The sequence below is a fragment of the Chinchilla lanigera genome, unplaced genomic scaffold, assembly GCF_000276665.1.
Source record: "Chinchilla lanigera isolate Chin_1 unplaced genomic scaffold, ChiLan1.0 scaffold00016, whole genome shotgun sequence".
In the NCBI taxonomy this organism is placed as follows: Eukaryota; Metazoa; Chordata; class Mammalia; order Rodentia; family Chinchillidae; genus Chinchilla; species Chinchilla lanigera.
This window is the reverse complement of record NW_004955417.1, coordinates 15363047-15381594: the sequence shown is the minus strand read 5'-3', so window position 1 is coordinate 15381594 and position 18548 is coordinate 15363047. Positions and strand designations below refer to the sequence as shown.

Sequence of the window (18548 nt, the reverse complement as noted above, 5' to 3'; positions counted from 1 at the left end):
TCGCGTCCCCGCCGTCTCGCGCGGTCTCCGTCCCCGAGTCGCCAGGTCGCCGACCCCAGGGTCCCAAGGCCTCGCGTCCCGTCCCCCCAGTTCCCGCCTGAAGCCCGGCCACGTGCGCCGACAGCCGCCCTCCTTACTCCCTTACTGAAAGGAAATCACATTTGAGTGAGATCATGTTATATTTTTCTCTTTTCAGAGCCACCAGATATTACAGAAGCAGGATTTGTAAGTACACTTTTCAGGAGCTACTTTTCTTCAAAATAGCAAATACCGTGTGATAGAAGAAGGTTGTCTATTCTTCCTTTTTTTTTTTTTTTTTGTCAAAAAAAAATCTTTGGTCAACTGAATAGTGTAGTCCAAGCTATGGTTTAGTAACAAGGGCGACAGCTTTGTCTAAGATCTTTCCTACGTTAACAGCTGCATTTTAAAGAAGGGGCCCCTTGGTTTGTGTAGTGGACACTAATCATTGTTAAAGTTCTTTCACATAAATGACCTCCTTTAGTTTCTCTGAGCTTTTTAGCGTCTCCAGGAGAGGTAGGTTTTATCTCCATGGTTTTGTTGTTATGTGGCTATGCGGTTCCTAGTCGCAGTGAACGGTAGATGGCATTGATTGCGAGTTGATTTCTAATTCCTTTAGAGTTGCTGTTTATGTTTTGTTCTCAGTTCAGACTTCTGGAGAAGTTGAGTATTAGTTTGTCAAATATATATGGGGAAGGGAAAGGTATGTAAAAAGAATTAAGATATGTTATATACATGTACCAACTCCCTACAATGAATATAATCATTACTACTGTAAACATGTATTAATAAAAAACCCAAAAATGTACATTATCATTTGGGCGAGTACTATGTTTAGGATAATATTGTGTTTTAAGGAGCTCGCTCAAGGTTTTGGACAGGAGTAGCGAGACCTCTGAGCCTGATTCCAGGAGACCTAAACACCAGTTATTTACAAAAGTTCTCCTGAACTCATTTCTCTTATTGATTGATTATTTTATTTCTTTGGGCTTCTTATTCAACGCATATGAGTGATGGTACATTCAAAGCATAGGCCTAGTCAGTGTGCCTGTAATTCCAGAATTCTGGGGGGTTGAGGCAGACAGATCACACTTTTAAGCCCAGCTTGGATAATTTAATGACTTCGGAAAACCCTGGCTCAAAATAAAAAGAGCTGGGGATGTAGTTTAGTGCAAAGACTCTGGGTTCAATCCCCAGTACCAGGGGAAAAAAATGTGCAGTTCTAGGTGCTAAGGATAAGTCTCAAAAGTTGCGTGTAGCAGGGACTAGGAGAGAAGTCAGAGCTAAGTTTGCATATTCTGGCAGCTTCCACTTTCACCTTTATAGATCGTTAGATCCTTTTTATTTTGAGACAGCTTCTCCCTAAAGTTCAGAGAGTTGTCCAGACTAAGCTCAAACTTGCAGTCCTCCTGTCTCAGCCCCTAGAGTGTTGGGATCAAAGCCATGCACCACCACTCCTGTCTTCTTCTCTCATTCTTTTTCTCCCTCTTCTGCTTCTCTTTATCTTTTTCCATGAAAATATTGACCCGCATCTCACACCTCCAGCCCAGGCCACACCTGTTTGTGCACCTATTGGGTGCCTCTTTCGGCACCTTTATCATCTCAGTGTTCCTTCAAGAGAACTTTCTTGGGGTGTGGGGTGGTATTGGGAATTGAACTCAGGACCTTGTGCTTGCCAGGCAGGTGCTGTGCTGCTGAGCTATATCCCTGCCCCCAAGAGAAATTTTATCTCCACTACCCCACTCCTAATTCTATTCTTGCTCCACTTTTTCTTATCTTAGTTAATGGTGCCACTGGCCATTCAGTCACCCAAATGAGAGCCTTTCTTCCTCTTTCATCTTCTGCCTGCAAACACTTGCCAAGTGCCTTTCATAGCCAAATTGTTTTCTCCATCCTCACAGCTACTGTCTTCTTTCAGGCCTTCAGTTGGAGGCCTGGACCTTGGCAGTAGTCCTACAATCCCTGACTTCAATATCTCCTCTGCCAACTCCAGTTTTTCTTTGTCTGAAGTATAAAATGCAAACTCCTTTGTATTACCTGTGCTAGATTTTATGCTATTGCTTTGTTTTGTCTACCTTTGTTTTTACTTCTCCCATCACTGCTATCCTAGCTGTCAGATTGCTATTAAACTCTAAAATGTTACAATATTATTTGACTTTGCAGAGCTTTTATTTAATAGCTAACATTTATTGAATGCTGGCTACATGTTAGTATCCAACCTCAAAACAACTCCTATTGGATGGTTATTGCTACCCACCTTTCACAAGTAAGTTAAAGTTATAGAGCTTAGTCTCTGGACCGGAGGCCACACATCAAGTAAATGTCAAGCACCTTGCTTTAGCATAATTTTTCAGTCTTCTTTGACCTTACTTTCCAATTCTCTGTGATAAAGGCGACATTCATCCTGTTTTGGGTTTGTAAAGTACTTCCACATGCCTTCTGCTCCAGCCAAACTACCCTGCTTGGCTCCTGCCTTTGCTGTCGAGTTTTGTCTCAGTTGCCCTTCCCCATCCATTTCACAATCTTGCACATTCTTCCAGGCCCAGCTCATCTCCTCCGTGAAACCTTTCCAAGCTAACATCATCCAGACTGTCTTGGAGCTCAGGACAGCTTTCCACTGAGACTAGTTTGTGAGCAGATCTTCAGATTCACATACTTAAACAAGTATTTGCAGATTAACCAACCTGTGTTGAACACATATCTGCCTTTGTTCTTCAAAGCACAAAAGTGTTGCTCTGATTAATAAACTGCATATTCCTATAAAAAGTGTGACAGAGACCTGAATCTCCCTAAACTCCGTCTTCTCCTTCTTAATAGATACTAGATATTTTACCATCCAGAATATAGATTATATTCATGAGTATCCCCTGTGGCTAAATGTGGCTGTGGAACAATTCTGGTCAATAAGATGTAAGCAGAAGTGTGTGTCATACTTCTGGAAAGCTGATGTCTAGAGAGATCAAATACACAGCTAGTAACTGGATGAACCACAGTTGGAAGCTAGGTTATTCTGACTCTTAATACTTGATATCCATGTAGAGAGGGGAGAATGAGTCCCCCCCTTTTTTGCTGGCTATAGGAGTATATGATACTGGAGCTGAATGAAGGAGGCACCTTGGTTCATGAGACGGAAGTGACATCTTGAAGATGGCAGTCACCAGATCAAAGGGGCCTAGCCTTCTGATGTTTGAGAAGCTATACTACCAGCCCTAAACTGCTTCTGATTATATGAGATGAATAAACTTGCATTTAAATAATGCTCTTGTGGTGTGGCGAGTCTATGTTCATACTAACTTTTTATCATATTTTCTCAATCATTGGATCTAGAAGTCAGTTGTTGTGAGTGTCTGCAAAATATATTTTGCTTAACAGGGGATCTTCATCCTCAAAGCATAGAGCAAGTCATTTAGAATCAGTCATTTGATTGTCAGGAATATACTACTGTGTCTATTCTATATTACAGTGCTTTATGCATAAATTTTGGAGTTTCTTAACCAAACCATGAGTTTGGTTAGTATAGTGTGTCTCAGTAGACCTTAATATTCCCTATATCATGTTCAACATAATGTCCAGAATATGCCATAAGATGATTAAATCATTTTGGTTGATGGATATTTTCATGTATAATAGTTTTCTTTCTTCTGCAGTTTCAATTGATATTTATTGAATATTTATTTCTTTTTTTCTTTTTTGGTGGTTCTTTGTACTGAGAATTGAAATTGCATATTTCTTAATTACCTATCTTCTGACATTTTTCTACTTTGGCATCTTTATTATTTTGTTCAATTGCCATGTCTTTGGTAATTTTCTTAGGGAAAACACAAAAATTTAATGTATTCAGCTCTGCCATCAGTTCTCTTATGTAGTGTGTTTTTGATTATATAAGCAATGTATAAGTACATTCTTGTAAATAATTCAGATAATATAGATAAAACGAATGTTTCTCTTCTGTCAGTCTTAGCCCCGCTCATTGCCTTAATAGTACATAAAAAAATGAAATATAAATCTACCATAGCAAATAGTTCAGAACGCTTTATGATACATTGGAATTTAGTTTAATGTATGCATTGAGGAAACTTTAAAGTGAAGTGACGCCTACATTTTTAGCATTAAAATAGAATACATTAATATTAAATATTTAAGTATGTATGTGTTTTAAATCTAAAATGATCTTATCTTTCTGTGTGGCCTTAAAAATAGTTCCTTTGCAATTATACTAATAGTTGTGTCATGTTTCCAAAGAAGTCTTTATGGAATAAAGGTATTATAGTGTTATGATCTATTTTGTTGAAGATTTTCTGATGTATGAATTACAGTTGTATTAACTTTAAAGCAAAATAGAAGCTGTTTAAAAAAGAAAACAAGTTTTTTGAAGACTCCTTTTATCTCAATCGAATTAAAAGGGAATTTAGCTTTAAGCAGTATTTATTGCATTTTGCATGTTAAAAATGCATTTATTTTGCTGGGTGTGGTAGCACATGCCTATTCCCAGCACTTTAAAGCTGAAGCAAGAGAGTAGAAGTGAGTTCAAGACTAACTATGCTACGCACATAGTGAGTTCAAGGCCAGCTTGAGCTACATAGTGAGAGTTTGAGAAAAAAAGTATTCATTTTAAGGTAATAGCCTGTTCAAATTCATATCCTGTTCTTTTATAGATCAAATGAAATAATGAACTGAGATCATAAGAATATCTTTATTCTAACAAAAATATAAAAAAGTTTTATAATTCCAGTCCATGTGGACAAGACTTTCTAATTACCTAGCAGTTAATAGCCACCTGCTGTTTATTTTCCAAAATGAAACTTGATAGATTGTACATAAATTGGGTTGGATGAACTGTGAAGCACACTCAGGTTCACACAGCGGGTAGCTTTATGTGGAAATAGTAGAGAGCAGGTACAAGGAGATATAGGTACCACTACTACTACCTCTCTCTTCGCCTCTTTTTCCTGAAGAGAGAGAAATGTTGTAGTGAAGTGTTCTGGAAGCTGAGACACATCCCAGAGAACCTTAGGGAGGTGTTGGGCTATTTGAAATTCTTTCATCTCTGTGGAGTATTGTACTCAAAGTCTCTGACCCTTTTTTTGAAACCGCAAAAACTGTTTCACTGATGAGTTAGCCAGTGAGTACATCATTAAACCCCTTCCTCCAGTTATGGCTGTATTAGACGCTATTGGGAACACATGCTAGTCACTAGTTCCAAAAGTAGTGTAACTTTTGATTGGAGAGCTGACCTTTGATATGAAGCAATGAGATAATAAGCAGTTTATACTTAAGTGTTAATTATGAGGTTTGAACCAAAAGTGCATGAGAATTTAGAGCAGCTTTTGACATACTCTTAATCCATAGGTACATTGTAGAAAGGAGAAAAATATGAGGTACTTTTAAAATTAGAGTATTGGATTGTAGGATATTTATACAGGGAGAAAGCCTTAGATATTGGGTCTAACGGATTAGCTGAAGCCTAGTAGATATAATGTGAGGATATGACTGAAATAAAGAGAGTTGAAGGCATCTCTCACCTTCCCTGGGGCTTTGGATACATTTTTTCCGAGAGGGAGGGAGGGAGGAAGGAGAGAGAAATGCAATGGAAAGAACTTCAGGGTACGTGTTGATGTAATGCAGTCTTTGAGGTTAAAAGGAGGGAGTCTGTATTTTGCTGTTCATTACACAAACCACTCTTACTTTCTCCCTCCTTTATTGATTTCATTCATAAGAAAATATAATTTTGCAAACTCCAGGGAATTAGACAAATAGGTTTTTGGTTCTAAAATTTCAAAAATATTTTTCATCTAAGCGGACTATATTTTCACAAGCCACTTTGTGGAACTTATTTCCCTATGCATTTTTTTTGCATTATGAAATTTGTATTGATTCTGTTGTGTTTTTATTAGTACATTTGCATACATAATGTTTACAGTTCTTGTGTGGAGTTGGTACATGTATATAACACATCTTCATTCCATTTTCATCCTCTTTCCCTCCTCTCCTTCCTACCTCTACTCATCTCTTGATACATTCTTATTTCATCTTAGTTTTCTCTTTTTTTTTTCTTTTGTGGAGTGGACGGAGCAAGCTCCTATTCCATCTCCCAGCTCCAAAAATCCATTTAATATATTGTCCTCAGATAGAAGACGTATCAGATATTAAACTGCTAAGAATAGATACTACACTTGATCTTAGCCAAAAGGCCAAGAAGCGATAGTTTTCCCTTTTGACAATGTCTCTTTATTAGTTTTCTCTTAGAGTCCTTGTTAGGTCATCAGTCTGTTCAGGTTTCTTGTCCTCTGTGTAATCACTTAAAAATTCATTTAACAAGAATGTTAGCAGGCCTGGTGTGGTGGTGCATTCCTGTGGGGGTTGAGAGAGAAGGAGAATTGCAAGACAGAATCCAGTCTGGGCAACTTATGTCTCAAATTTAAAAAAAAATTTTAAAGGACTGGGGATGTAGCTCAGTAAAAGACCCTGGGTTCAATTCCTAGTGCTACCAAAAAACAAAGTTATGAGTACCTACTAACTAAAGGCATTGGAGCCAGGTGTGATGTTGCACACCTATAATCCTAGCACTTGGGAGGCTGAGGCAAGAGGATCACTGTGAGTTCAAGGCCAGCCTGGGTTACATAGAGGATTCAAGACCAGCCTGCATTACAAAGGGAGACCATGTCTCAAAAAAAAAAAAAAATAATAAAGGCATTGGGAATTTTCAGCATGAATAAGACACAGCCTCTCTTTTCCAGAAGTTCACCTTTCAGTGGGTAAGACATATACCCAATTACAGACATAAATAGTTATGAGATAATAATAGGGTAAATTGTTATGAGACAATTAGAGAATAACATAATAAAGGTTTTTATAGGGAGAAAGCAGCTACCACTATTCCAGATTTTTTGAGAAGAGAAAGAAGTTGGTAAATAGGGGAGAATAAACCTTTCTGGGCAGAATAATTAGGGGGTGCAAAGGTACAGAACTTTAAGAAATTACTATTACTGAAGCATGTTAGTATGAGATGGGGCTGGACAGATGGGCAGGAGCTAAACTGCATTCGGCACAAACCATTTAGGAAGGCTTCAGGCAAATGGATCCTTTGTATTAATTTAGATGTGGTTAAAAAAGACTGGCCACTGAGGTGGTGTGAGTAAGGAGATTAGAAAAAATGAGGTTTGCTGTCTTACAGACAGAAGAGTGAACTGGAGTGCTCCACGGTCTGACTTCTAGTAGATGGCATCCAGGGTAGTGGTCAGAAGATGACCAGAGAACCAGCAATTTATTCTAGAGCAAGGAGGCAAAGAAGGCTGTCCATAAGGTGCAGAGAAACCTGATACTGTTTCTGTATACATAAGTGCCTCCTCTAATGTTTTGTTACGAAACACTTGGAGACATATAAGAAAGTTAAAAGAATTGTACAGTGAACCTGATATATCCATCAAGATTTCACAGTTGTTATTTTGCTGTTTTTGTTTTTTATGTCTTCTGTCTATACTGGCAGCCATCTATCAACCTTATTTTTCCTGCATTTTAAAAATAAGTTATAAGGCAACCCATTTGGGATCCCTTCCTTTTAGACAGAACCTTTTTTTCCTCCCAATAAATATTTTCTGCTCTTAAAAAGAAATGACTTACAGCCATTGATATAGCTTACCCCAGAACTTTGGTATATCATGGACTAGAGTTCAATGTCAGTTTATGATTCATTTGTTGATGTTAAATTTATACACTGTGAAATGCAAATATTTTGAGAGTATCATTCACTGAATTTTAAGAAATGTATACACCTCTGTAATCCAAATTCTCATCAGCTCTAGAGCATTTCTATAATTCCATGAAGTTCCTTCAAACTTTTTCCCAGTTGATTCTGGTTTCATTCCTCAGACACAACCACCATTCTGTTTTGCTTTTTGACCTCTCTTCTTGCTCTTGCATTTCACTCTGTACCTTGAATTGCTGCTTATATTTGTATTTCTAAATATAGAATTTGAAGATATTTAAAACACATTTCAAATATCATTTCCCCATTTGAGTGTCTTCTGATTCTACTAGTAACATCTTCCTCTCTTTTGGAGAAAACAGTTCCTACTGTAATTCTCTTATGGCATGTCTTGGACTATGGTATTTGTATTAATCTTATTTTCTCTTCCTTGTTTATAAAATCTTTATACATCTTGAATCTTACTGAGTTGTGAAAAATTGTAATTCATCTGATTTAAGGATGCAGCAAAATAAGCAAAAAAATGTTTTAACCTACCATAATTAGCAAACACGCATAAACTATTTTCCCTAACTCCCTTTTAGTAAGAAATTTGAGAAGTTTGGACTAAAAATGGAAAAGCTGACTTCACTTTCACAGATGGCACACCTGTAACACATGAGAAAAAAATAGGTTTCAAGAGTATATTCAGTTCTGCGAAGTGTTTCTACGTTCCATTGCATCACTCAGCAGAGAATCTGTGCTGCAAATTTTGTAGTCAGGTTGATGAAATGATGTAATGGAGGAATTGATTGTAACTCAATTTTCTTCTTGATTGTACCTTTAACCATCACCAGTTTATTAGTTATTTGGAAGATATTCAGCCCAAGTACAGAGACTTACTTTTTTTTAAATGTATGAGTAATTGGATTGGGGGAACTTATTGAGGGTAACTGGCTACTTCTTCAGATCAAGGCCTTTCATTTTGTTGTAGTTACTCAGAGTTTTTGGGAGTAAAGAATTTACGATCCTTCGTTTACAAGACTGTATGCCTACTGAAGTGATACAGTACTTGAACTGATTGAACTGGTCACTGCAGTGGGAAATACACTTATTTATTTTGTAAGTGCAGGCTTTCCTGCTGAAGGGCCATAAGAGCATGGAGCAGGGGCATTTGCAGTCTACACCTAGTTTCTACACTGGAATTGTCCCACGTGAGCAGAATTGCAAATGTTTAATATTGTTAAAAATTAAGGTACAATTTCAGAAAAGAAATACAGATTTTAATGTATTTGAATACTGATTTAAGTATCTGTAGTTGTCTGTAAGTGCAAACTCAAGGCTGTGACTGAATGCCAGCGTGTATGGACTCAGCATGGGGTTACGGGACGGCTACCAAGAACTCAATAGGTCTGTGGCAAGATGAGCTCAGAAATCAAAAGTAAGCTTACTTTATGGTAGTTTGGCAGAATATGCTTATAACCATTGAATTTAATAATAACAACTTGGGTTTGCAATGTGTGTCCTTTGTTTTGCTTCCTAGTAATTCATTCTTACTGTATTTTATAAAAGTTTACATTTTTCTGAAATGGATTAAGGAAAAACAAAAACAAAAAACCAAAACAAGTACTTCATTATATACAGTTTGTTGATTTAAGAGTTTCTTAGAAGGATGAGGCATCTGGAAATGAATATATGAATCTCAGGATGGTCTAGAAATTTCTGGCAGTGTAGCTAGTCAAATTCCAGGCAATATTTAGATCCACCAGGCACCACGAAATACACATTCTATATTATGACTAAAAATTAAAAATAAAATGCACATTTTACAAAAATTAACTAGGGACTGTACTTGTTATTAATTTAAAATACACTTCTCACCTATGGATTTTTTAAATCATATGGTCCAGTACTGGCCCTTATTGTAGCACAATGTTTTCTACCTTGGAGATACTAAAGCATTTAGTATAAGATTTTTTTCTCATAAGAGTTAACTGATACTAGGTACTTTGATAAACACAGTCCATAAAATTAAAGTTACTTTGAAAGATAAATTTCAAAAGGATACTAGCACTATGGCTTCCACCCAAATAGCATCTACATTGTTATGCTTTGTTAGACCTTTGCCAATCAGAACTTTATTTGAACATATACTACTAAGTTACTAGTAAGAAGGTAGTAGACTTACTAAATCCTTAGTTTCTTATTGTTTTAATCAGTTGAGACTTCTAGTAAGTTCCTTCACATAAATCCTATGAGGATTGTTTATAACTCTCTTCTGACACTTCAGTTACTTTTCACAGTAAATTACTGTGAAATTCTTTTTTCCAAGCTAGGTGTAAATATACTGTGCTATCTTCCATCTAGCACAATATTTTAATTTTTTAAAAATTTGGGGCCAGTACTGTATAAAAAGAAAATCATCAGCCATATGGAAATAATAGCATTGTGTCATTTTAGTCAACTTTCATGTTAGATTTGCAAAACTGAAATATAATTATGAATAAGAAAATAAACACATGTACTGCATAAGAGTGTGTCACGATATGCTTTTGACACAATGGAAACAATTACTAATAAAATAAGGTGTTTTATGATTTGGAAGAGAGCTTTGTTCTTGGCAGTGGATTTTCAGTTTTGCCATTTTAAAAAGTGGCTACATTGGTGAATGAGATAGTTGTGGAAAAAATGTACACAATCTTTATGCTTAGAAGATATACATCATCAAAGTTCCCCTTACAAAAACACAGCAGGACTAAATTACAAAAGTATCTCATTCAGAGGTGGGGCAGTAAAGGATTTACTTCACTTAGTTTATGCTTTCCATTGGCCAGTTTAAGAAATTTATATTCTCAGTTTCCTTTTAACCCCAAACATTGCTCATTGCTTCTGTCTTTATTGACTCTCCCTGCTGCATATATATATATATATATATATATATATATATATATATATTTAGTAACTCCACGTGAAATTTACTACGTGGTGGTAAATTGGTTTATTTTGTTCTTGTTGATACTTCTTGAAATGTTGGGCTACATCATTCATATGTTCTGTTTTTCAGCTAAGTACAATAGCAAGATCTCTTACAAGTATGCTATATTTTGCTTTCATATTCCTTCCTTCCAGAGTCTGTAGGACTGTGTTATATTTATAGTGAGGATGTAGTATGGACTGACTAAAAGAGATTGGAAGATTTATATTATAATAAAATGATAAGAGAATTAAAGAATAATATAGGCATATTTTAAAATAGCTTATAATCACAATTTTATGTTTTTATGTTTTTACAGGAAGATTCTTTGGCAACGGACAGTTTCCTTGTGGACTATTTTAATGAATTCCTAAGCCTTCCAGTGAGTGTATTAGTATGTTCTGTTGAATATATCATCAAAGGAAAATATTTTAATCACTTAAATATTTTGTGAGACAAGTTTATCCAAAGTAATATTTTCTTGAAAGATTAATTGAGGTAGAGCTGGGTGTGGTGGTGCACACCTGTAATCCCAGCACTCAGGAGGCTGCGACAGGAGGATTGCTGAGAGTTTGAGGCCAGCCTGGGATACATAGTGAGTCGAAGGCCAGCCTGAACTGCATAGCGAGACTCTGTCTCAAAAAAAAAAAAAGACAAAAAGAAAAGATTAATTGAGGCATTTTGGTAAAGTTCATATCTTTTAATGGAGATAATGATTTGAGTATTAGGCTTTGAACAGAAACAATCAGGATAAAATAATAAAAACTCAAAAACCTTTTTGTTAAAACTCTAGGCAATTACTGTCATCCTCATGGACAGATATTAAAATGTAATTTTTTTTTTTTGAGACAGGGTCTCGCTATGTAGTTCGGGCTGACCTTGAACTTACTATGCAGCCCTGGCTGGTCTCGACCTCATGGCAGTCCTCCTGCCTCAGCCTACCAACTGCCAGCCTTACAAGTGTGCACCCACCAAGCCAGCTCTTTAAAATGCAATTTGCGTTTAAAGCAACTACAATTTTATATCAGTAGTAAATAAGACTCAGGACAGTGTTGTCAGGGTCAGGGATGTAGCTCAGCGGCATAAACACTTTCCTGGCAAGCCTGAGGTCATGAGTTCGATTTCCATTACAAAAAAAAAAAAAAAAAAAAAAGGACACTGTTGTCAGTATAAGAGAAGTGGATACCAGTTAATAGAGTTTCAGTCTTGGACAATACTGACTTTGGTAAGTATTGTGTAAAAGGGCTTAAGGATAAGGTTAAGTGTAAAAGGGCTTGGGAAACATGAAATGAGAGTTCATAAAAGGACCATATTGTTATATGGAAATAAAGTTAATCAGGAATGGCCTTTAAAAGGAAGATAGAAATGGTTTCCATTGTGTATTATGAAAACATGAAAATTTTTTTTAATAAAATTTTTACCAGGGAAAATTAAAACACGAAGTTTCAAATCATTTTAAAAGAGTGGACCATAAAATGTTAAATCCATTAAAGCCTAATAATTGGTAATGTCTTCTGCCTAGATTAGTTCTTGTAGCTAGATATACACTTGTACATGTGTGTTTGTTTTGTGTGTTCTTTTTCCCTTCCAAAGGAATTTTTTGTTCTCTCCTGTATTTGGCATAGCTAGGTCTCTGAAACTATTGTAGGACATTGAAACACCAAGTCATGTTTTCCCTTTTCAGGAAAAGATCTGAATGACACTACAGGGCACTTAGTGAGTTCTTGTTTGGTCTGATTCCTTCATCATCACTTGTATATTATAAGAAACCTAGAAGCACCAGAAAACTGTTCTTCTAGATTGTATAATCTTTTCTCTGGCCTCTATAATTTCTATTCTTCTTCTTAAAAGAGTTCATTTAACAATTTTATTACATGTTTGTAGTACATAGTGAGTACCTTCATCATGAAGAGTTGATTCATGTACATAACACGTCTTCATTCTTTTTACTTCCCCTTCCCCTCCCCATCTCTTGGTCCTCTTACTATTTGCTAAAGGAGTACAATTTTATAAAAAGCAATTTTTAAAAATCTAACTTCAGTTTCTCAACATTTAAATTTTAAGGTCTCAGAATTTCAGAGTATGTTGACTTTACTTGCACCAGAAAATACATAAATTCCCCTAACTTCCTTTTCTATAAAAATCTATTTAAAATTATACACATAATATAATAATATTTTTTACCAAAAAGTGAGAAAAATTAAACCACGATCTTGCCATCCAGTCAAAATAGATATTACCATTTGGTATGTTTTCCTTCAGATGGTGGGTGGAACAACAGACTGTGATTTCTGTTGACTTTGTAATCATGCTTCTTGTCTTTCCTCAGCAGACAGTGTAGCTCATCGCCTTTTGTGTGTCCCGTGCAGGCCACATGGGCTGTCTTCTCTCTCTCCAAATCCTTCTGTCTTTACCTCTTTTTTCTCCCCAATTTCAACTCCTTTTGCATCTACATTTAGTACCACACATTCAACCTGTTACCCATCTTTGAATTTCAAGAGAAGGGAATATGTCATATTTTCACAAGGGATTTGGGGACAGGGAGAAAAGGAGTAATGGGTTCTCATACCAAGTGCCTGGCAAAATTCTAGGACAGATCAATAATATTTGGTTTATGAGCACTTGGCTAAGATGTAGAAGCTAGAATGGGTTTGCTGCGAATAAATGTGCCAAACTATCCTTTCTTCTTTCGGATAGTTATGGACTGATATTTTAGAGAAACAAATTTAGTGTATTATGGTTTTCATAAAGTGTTATAAAATAATAAATTAAATCATGTTACTTCCTACTCTGCTTAAAACCCTGTTTAGTGGCTTCTCATTACACTAAGAATGAAATCTAGAATCCAGTATGACCTGGCTCTTGCCATCTCTTGACCTCTATTTCCTGTCCTTTTTCCCCTAGTTTTTTTCAACTTAACTAGCCTTCCTCATGTTTTTTATATATGAATATGCCAAAAACGTTCAGAGTCTTTCAAGCTGGAGTACTTTTCCTTAGGATGTTTGTATCACTTTCTCCCTGCTTAAATCACTTCTGCTTAGAAAATGTTCCCACTAGCCCTGTCTAAAATGATACCCCCAATGCATGCTGCATTTATATTGCTTTATTTTTCACTGAAGACTTTATCATATCTGTGAAATTAGTTTTGAAATATTTGAGTTGATTCACTAAATATAGCCAGTAGAGGTTGATTCTTAATAGTCTACAGATTGAACTTTGCATGCATTGTATGGAGTTTAAGACTCTTTGAAGTTTGGTCTCATCTTAATCTTTTTTGCTTTATCTCTAGTTTTATTTTTTTGTGCCACTGTGTACACTTTTCTGCCTCTCTTAAGCCACCAACTTATTATGAACACACATATTCTTCTTGTGCTCAGCGCTCACATATAATGCTTAGTAACAGGAATGAGACAGCACTGTGTCTGATTCGGGCCCCTCCACTCATTACCTGTTTGATCTTACATGCACCACTCACTTAACTCCTTGATTTATTTCCCCGTGAAAAGAAAATAACTGTCTTATAAGATTGCTATGAAATGAGGAAATGTGTATTAAGAATTAGTGTTTCTCTTTCCTTTTCCCTCACTAACTAGACCATCCATTTCTGAAACATAACAGGCAGGGCTGGGGATGTAGCTCAGTGGCACAGTACCTGCCTTGCAAGAATTCCCTACTACTTTGTTTGTAACTCTGTACTGTCTGTACTGTTCCTTTGCTATTTTGTAAAATGTTGTCTGTCTGTTAATGTTTTCCTCCTTTTATTTTTAAAATAAATAAATAAATAAAAAGAATGAGGTCATGAGTTTGATTCCTGGTACCACCAAAAATAAAAAACCAAACATGACAGGGCGATCACTATTTGGATTGGTGGGTCATTGTCAATCTAGATGATAATCTCTTGTGCCATACAAATCTGTAACTGACTTTGCCTTTTAAAAATGTATTTTATTAGAGATGTGCTTGAAAAGTTGCAAGAGAACCAATGTTTTTCCAGTTTGAAGTCACTGAGCTAACAAATGACAGGTCACCCAGGGCCACGTGGCTCAGAAACTTTTGATTGTTCCATTACACTGTGATGCCCACAGAACTGGCATCAGAGGATTAAACTGATCATTTGGATAACAGACTTTCGTGTCCTTTTTTCCTGATATGTAGTGTGAAATGAACCAGAACAAACAAAGCTAATGTACTTTTAGGGTTCATTAATAGAAGTATGGTCAAGATCAAAAAATGTTAGTCTGGTGCTTAGAATACAGTCAGTAAATGTTGTTTTAAATTGAGTTAATTGTCAGACCACATTTGGAATATTGTGTTCCATTCTTGGTCCCATATGTTAAGAGTTGTTTCACCAAGCCAGACCGAGGGAAATGCTGTAGAAACTGTGTCAGATGAGGAGAGATTGAAAGAAGGGTGAATGTTTAACATGGCTTCGGATTTGGTGATATGGGTGGAATGGAGTAATCTTTTCAGATATTTGAAGATCTGATTGAGGGAGAGGGATTAGCATATTCTGTTAAACTAGAGGGCAGAACCAAGGCCACATTTATGAGGGAATCTGTCAAGTTTTTTTTTTAACCATAAAATTTATTGGTTTGTGAAAGTAAATTCCATGTGATTAAAGGTATTCAGGAAGAGGTTAGGAAATCATTTTGTAGGAATATTGTAAAGGGGAAATATCTAGGAAGGGAAGGAAAAAGAAGGGAAGGGAAGGGAAAAAGGGAAGGAAGAAAGGGAGGCAGGGAGGGAGGAAGGAAGGCGAATGTAAGTTAGGAAATCATCTATGGAACACTGTTATTAGGAAAATCTACCTACCTACCTACCTACCTACCTGGGGTGGGAAATTAAACTTACCCAACCAAAGAAATTTTGATTACCTCTTTCTCTATTTTATCTCAGAAGTTATACTGTAAAGTTCTTGGGGGCAAGGAACACCTCTTCTTGTTGTAGCTCCCCAAACTTCTTGAAGATGATTCTGTTTTTATTTACTCATCTTCCATGTAAGATCCTTAAAAACAGCCAGGTGTTGGTGGTGGGCACCTATAATCTTACCACTATAGGAGGCTGAAGCAAGAGGATCACAAATTCAAACCCAGCCTGGACAACTTAGTGACTTAGTGAGATCCTGTCTCAAAAAGGGCTATAGATGTAGCTCATCGCAGAGAGGCCTTGTATTCAATCCCCAGTACTGAAAGCAACAACAACAGTTAATAATAGTAATAATAATCCTTCTAAGCCTTTCTCCTGCCTCCCCTCCTTACCCAATCCCCATCTCCCAGCAAAAACAGTCACAGTCTAAGCCCAAGAGTGTAGATACAGATTAAAGGGCCTGTAGGTCATCTATATTTTTGAGATTTCTGAGACTTTTTCTACATCTTTAGTGACATGCTCAAGGTCCCGTAAATGAATCGTGGCAAAATGGGCCTAGGAGTAAGGCTTTCTGGCACCTACAGTGTTTTTTTCCATTACAGCATCACACTCTTGGGACACATGGTAAGATCCAGAAATTGATGGCTGGTAGCCTGCCTCCATGTTATTTTTTGATGAGGGGAATCCAGGACAGTTGCCACTGTTATAAATGATTATGGCACTTTCCAAATCCTAGCTTTCATAACTTCATTCTGTTTGTTCTTGTGCCAAGTTCACATTCAGATATTGTTTTCATTTGGTGTCTGGGAGGTTTTTGTTGCTGTCAACTCTTTATGCACAAATGTTTGCTTATTAAGTTTTCTTCTGTGCTATAGTGTGAAAACATTTTTTCCTTTTGGTTTTGTTTTGTGTGTTTTATGCTCAGTGACTGTTGTGGGATTGAGTCGATGAGCCCACATAGATTTAGGTTGGTCCTCTGTGGGTGGTTTCGAATGTTTGTGACATTTATGGTTTGCAGAAGCTGAAGGGTGGCCTGTTCTATACACTCCTTGCAAGGATAGGTATGTCATGTGTTTGCCAGACCATGCTTAGCTATGTGCTTTTGGAATTTTACCATAACTTCTTTTTTTGGACTGATTCTCCACACGTTTTTAAAAATCTGTAAACTATTATAATTTCTTGCAGCTTTATGAAGGGGTTATGTGCTAGATGGATTGTTGGGTAAGGGGGACAGGGAGAGAGAAAGAGAATATAGATATGGGGGAAGGAGTGGGATGAAGGAGCACAGAGGTTTGGGTCTACCATTGCAAAGATGTATATACCCAGAAATCGATTTTTAAAGGTGTCGTCGGAGCTCTGTTTGGTCAGTGCTTACACCTATGGGTGTTTTGTTAAACCTTGTAACTGCAACATAAACACATTAGCAAATGTAACTCATTTTATTAACCAAGGATGTTTTCCATATATTTCTGTAGCAAATTATTCCTTCCTTCTTATTGGTAAAAGTCTAATAAACAGTTTACAGTTAAACATTTAAAGTGACAATAAAACTTAGATTAAAAGTTGTTATTGGTAACTGACATGTTATATCCAAGTAGTCAGATGTTTTTCTGTTCACTGACTAAGATGCATGTTTAAAATATAGTGTTGGAGCTCAATTAGTAGAGACAGAGTTGGAGCAGAGATGAACATGTATTAAATTAACCTAGTCATTAGTTTTTAATTTAAATACTGTTCAGCTAAATAATTTGGCACCCGGTAAGTTTCAGTGGTGCTGGGCTGGCAGTTTAAGCACATCACTAATTATTCACAGGTTTTTTTTTTTCCTCTTTTCAAAGAAATGTGGAACCAGCAATTTATTGTGGTAAAAATATTTTCATGCACTTGCTTTTTCTGTGAAAATATTTTTCGCACATGGATGCCTAGTACTACAAAGTTAGCTTTCACCACCTTCAGGTCAATTCATTTTAGAACATTTGGAAAATGATACCCTTGAAATAAGAAAATTAAGTAAAGAAAAGAGCAGTTTGTAACAGCTTGGAGAGAATTTGGTTTGAGCCTCATACTAAAGATTTTTCCTGTCGTATGATTAGAATTTGAGTGTTGTCTAAATCAGCCTACTCAGCTTCTGGGGGAAGATGCTTCTTCTTGTATCGTTCATTTCTATCTCCCCTATCCTGCATGTCATTTATATATATACTAAACACTAGGTGTTTCATAGATAAACTTGGAATGGTAAATACAGGGGACATGATGGGTGAGGAGATTCTTTCTAAACAGGCATCAAGAAGTTGGGTGATCACAGAAGTGGAAGGCTTTCTCCTGTGTACAGAACCTAGATGGGTGCATGACAGTCAGCATGAGAGAATGGGCAGAACCTGGCTCTGGGGTTTGTCTTCACCTGGATTCTGCCTCTCTTCGGCGGAAAACTCTTCAGTATAGCACCCCTTTCTAAACCAGTGATTCTTATTAAACTTGGCCATGCCTTAGGATTACCTGAGGGCTTGCTAAAACTGAGAGTCTTGATTCCCATCCTCAGTTTCTCGTTTTAGAGAGCAGCCCAAGGCTCTGCGTTTCTCATAGGTTCCTGGTAGTTGATGCTGAGGCTGCTGGTCAGCCTGGTCACACACTGAGAACCACTGACTCGGAAGAATGCATTGAGAGTTATAGCAGGTACTTAGCAGGGCCTTCATGAACTGTTTCTGTCCCTTTCTCTCCAGGCTTATATCTTGCTCTTCTCCCCTCTTTTATTAAACCAGCAATGCCATAGTGCCTGCAATTCACTAAAAGTGCCTTCTTTTGTGCTTACATGTCTGGATATGTTTGCTCTTTTTTTGTTTAGGATTCCCTTCTCTCCTCTATCTGAATGTCTATTCATTCTTCAAGACACAACTCCACCATCTCACTCTCTCTACACTTCTTTAATTTCCTGAAGATAATTAAGTGAACACTTACCACCCATCACATTACTTTCTATATAATTCTTTTTTTTTTTTTTTTTTTTTT

The 18548-nt window shown here is 36.7% G+C and overlaps 1 protein-coding gene across 1 annotated transcript in view; it reads left to right on the top strand.

Annotated features, from left to right (window-relative positions):
- The window catches only part of Rgs22 (regulator of G-protein signaling 22), a gene marked incomplete in the record, with an annotated part of 97617 nt that overhangs the window by 390 nt on the left and 78679 nt on the right, over window positions 1-18548 (top strand). The window contains 2 exon segments of the mRNA XM_013512826.1: window positions 197-225; window positions 10996-11058. Of these exon segments, the coding sequence (XP_013368280.1) occupies window positions 197-225; window positions 10996-11058 (92 nt within the window).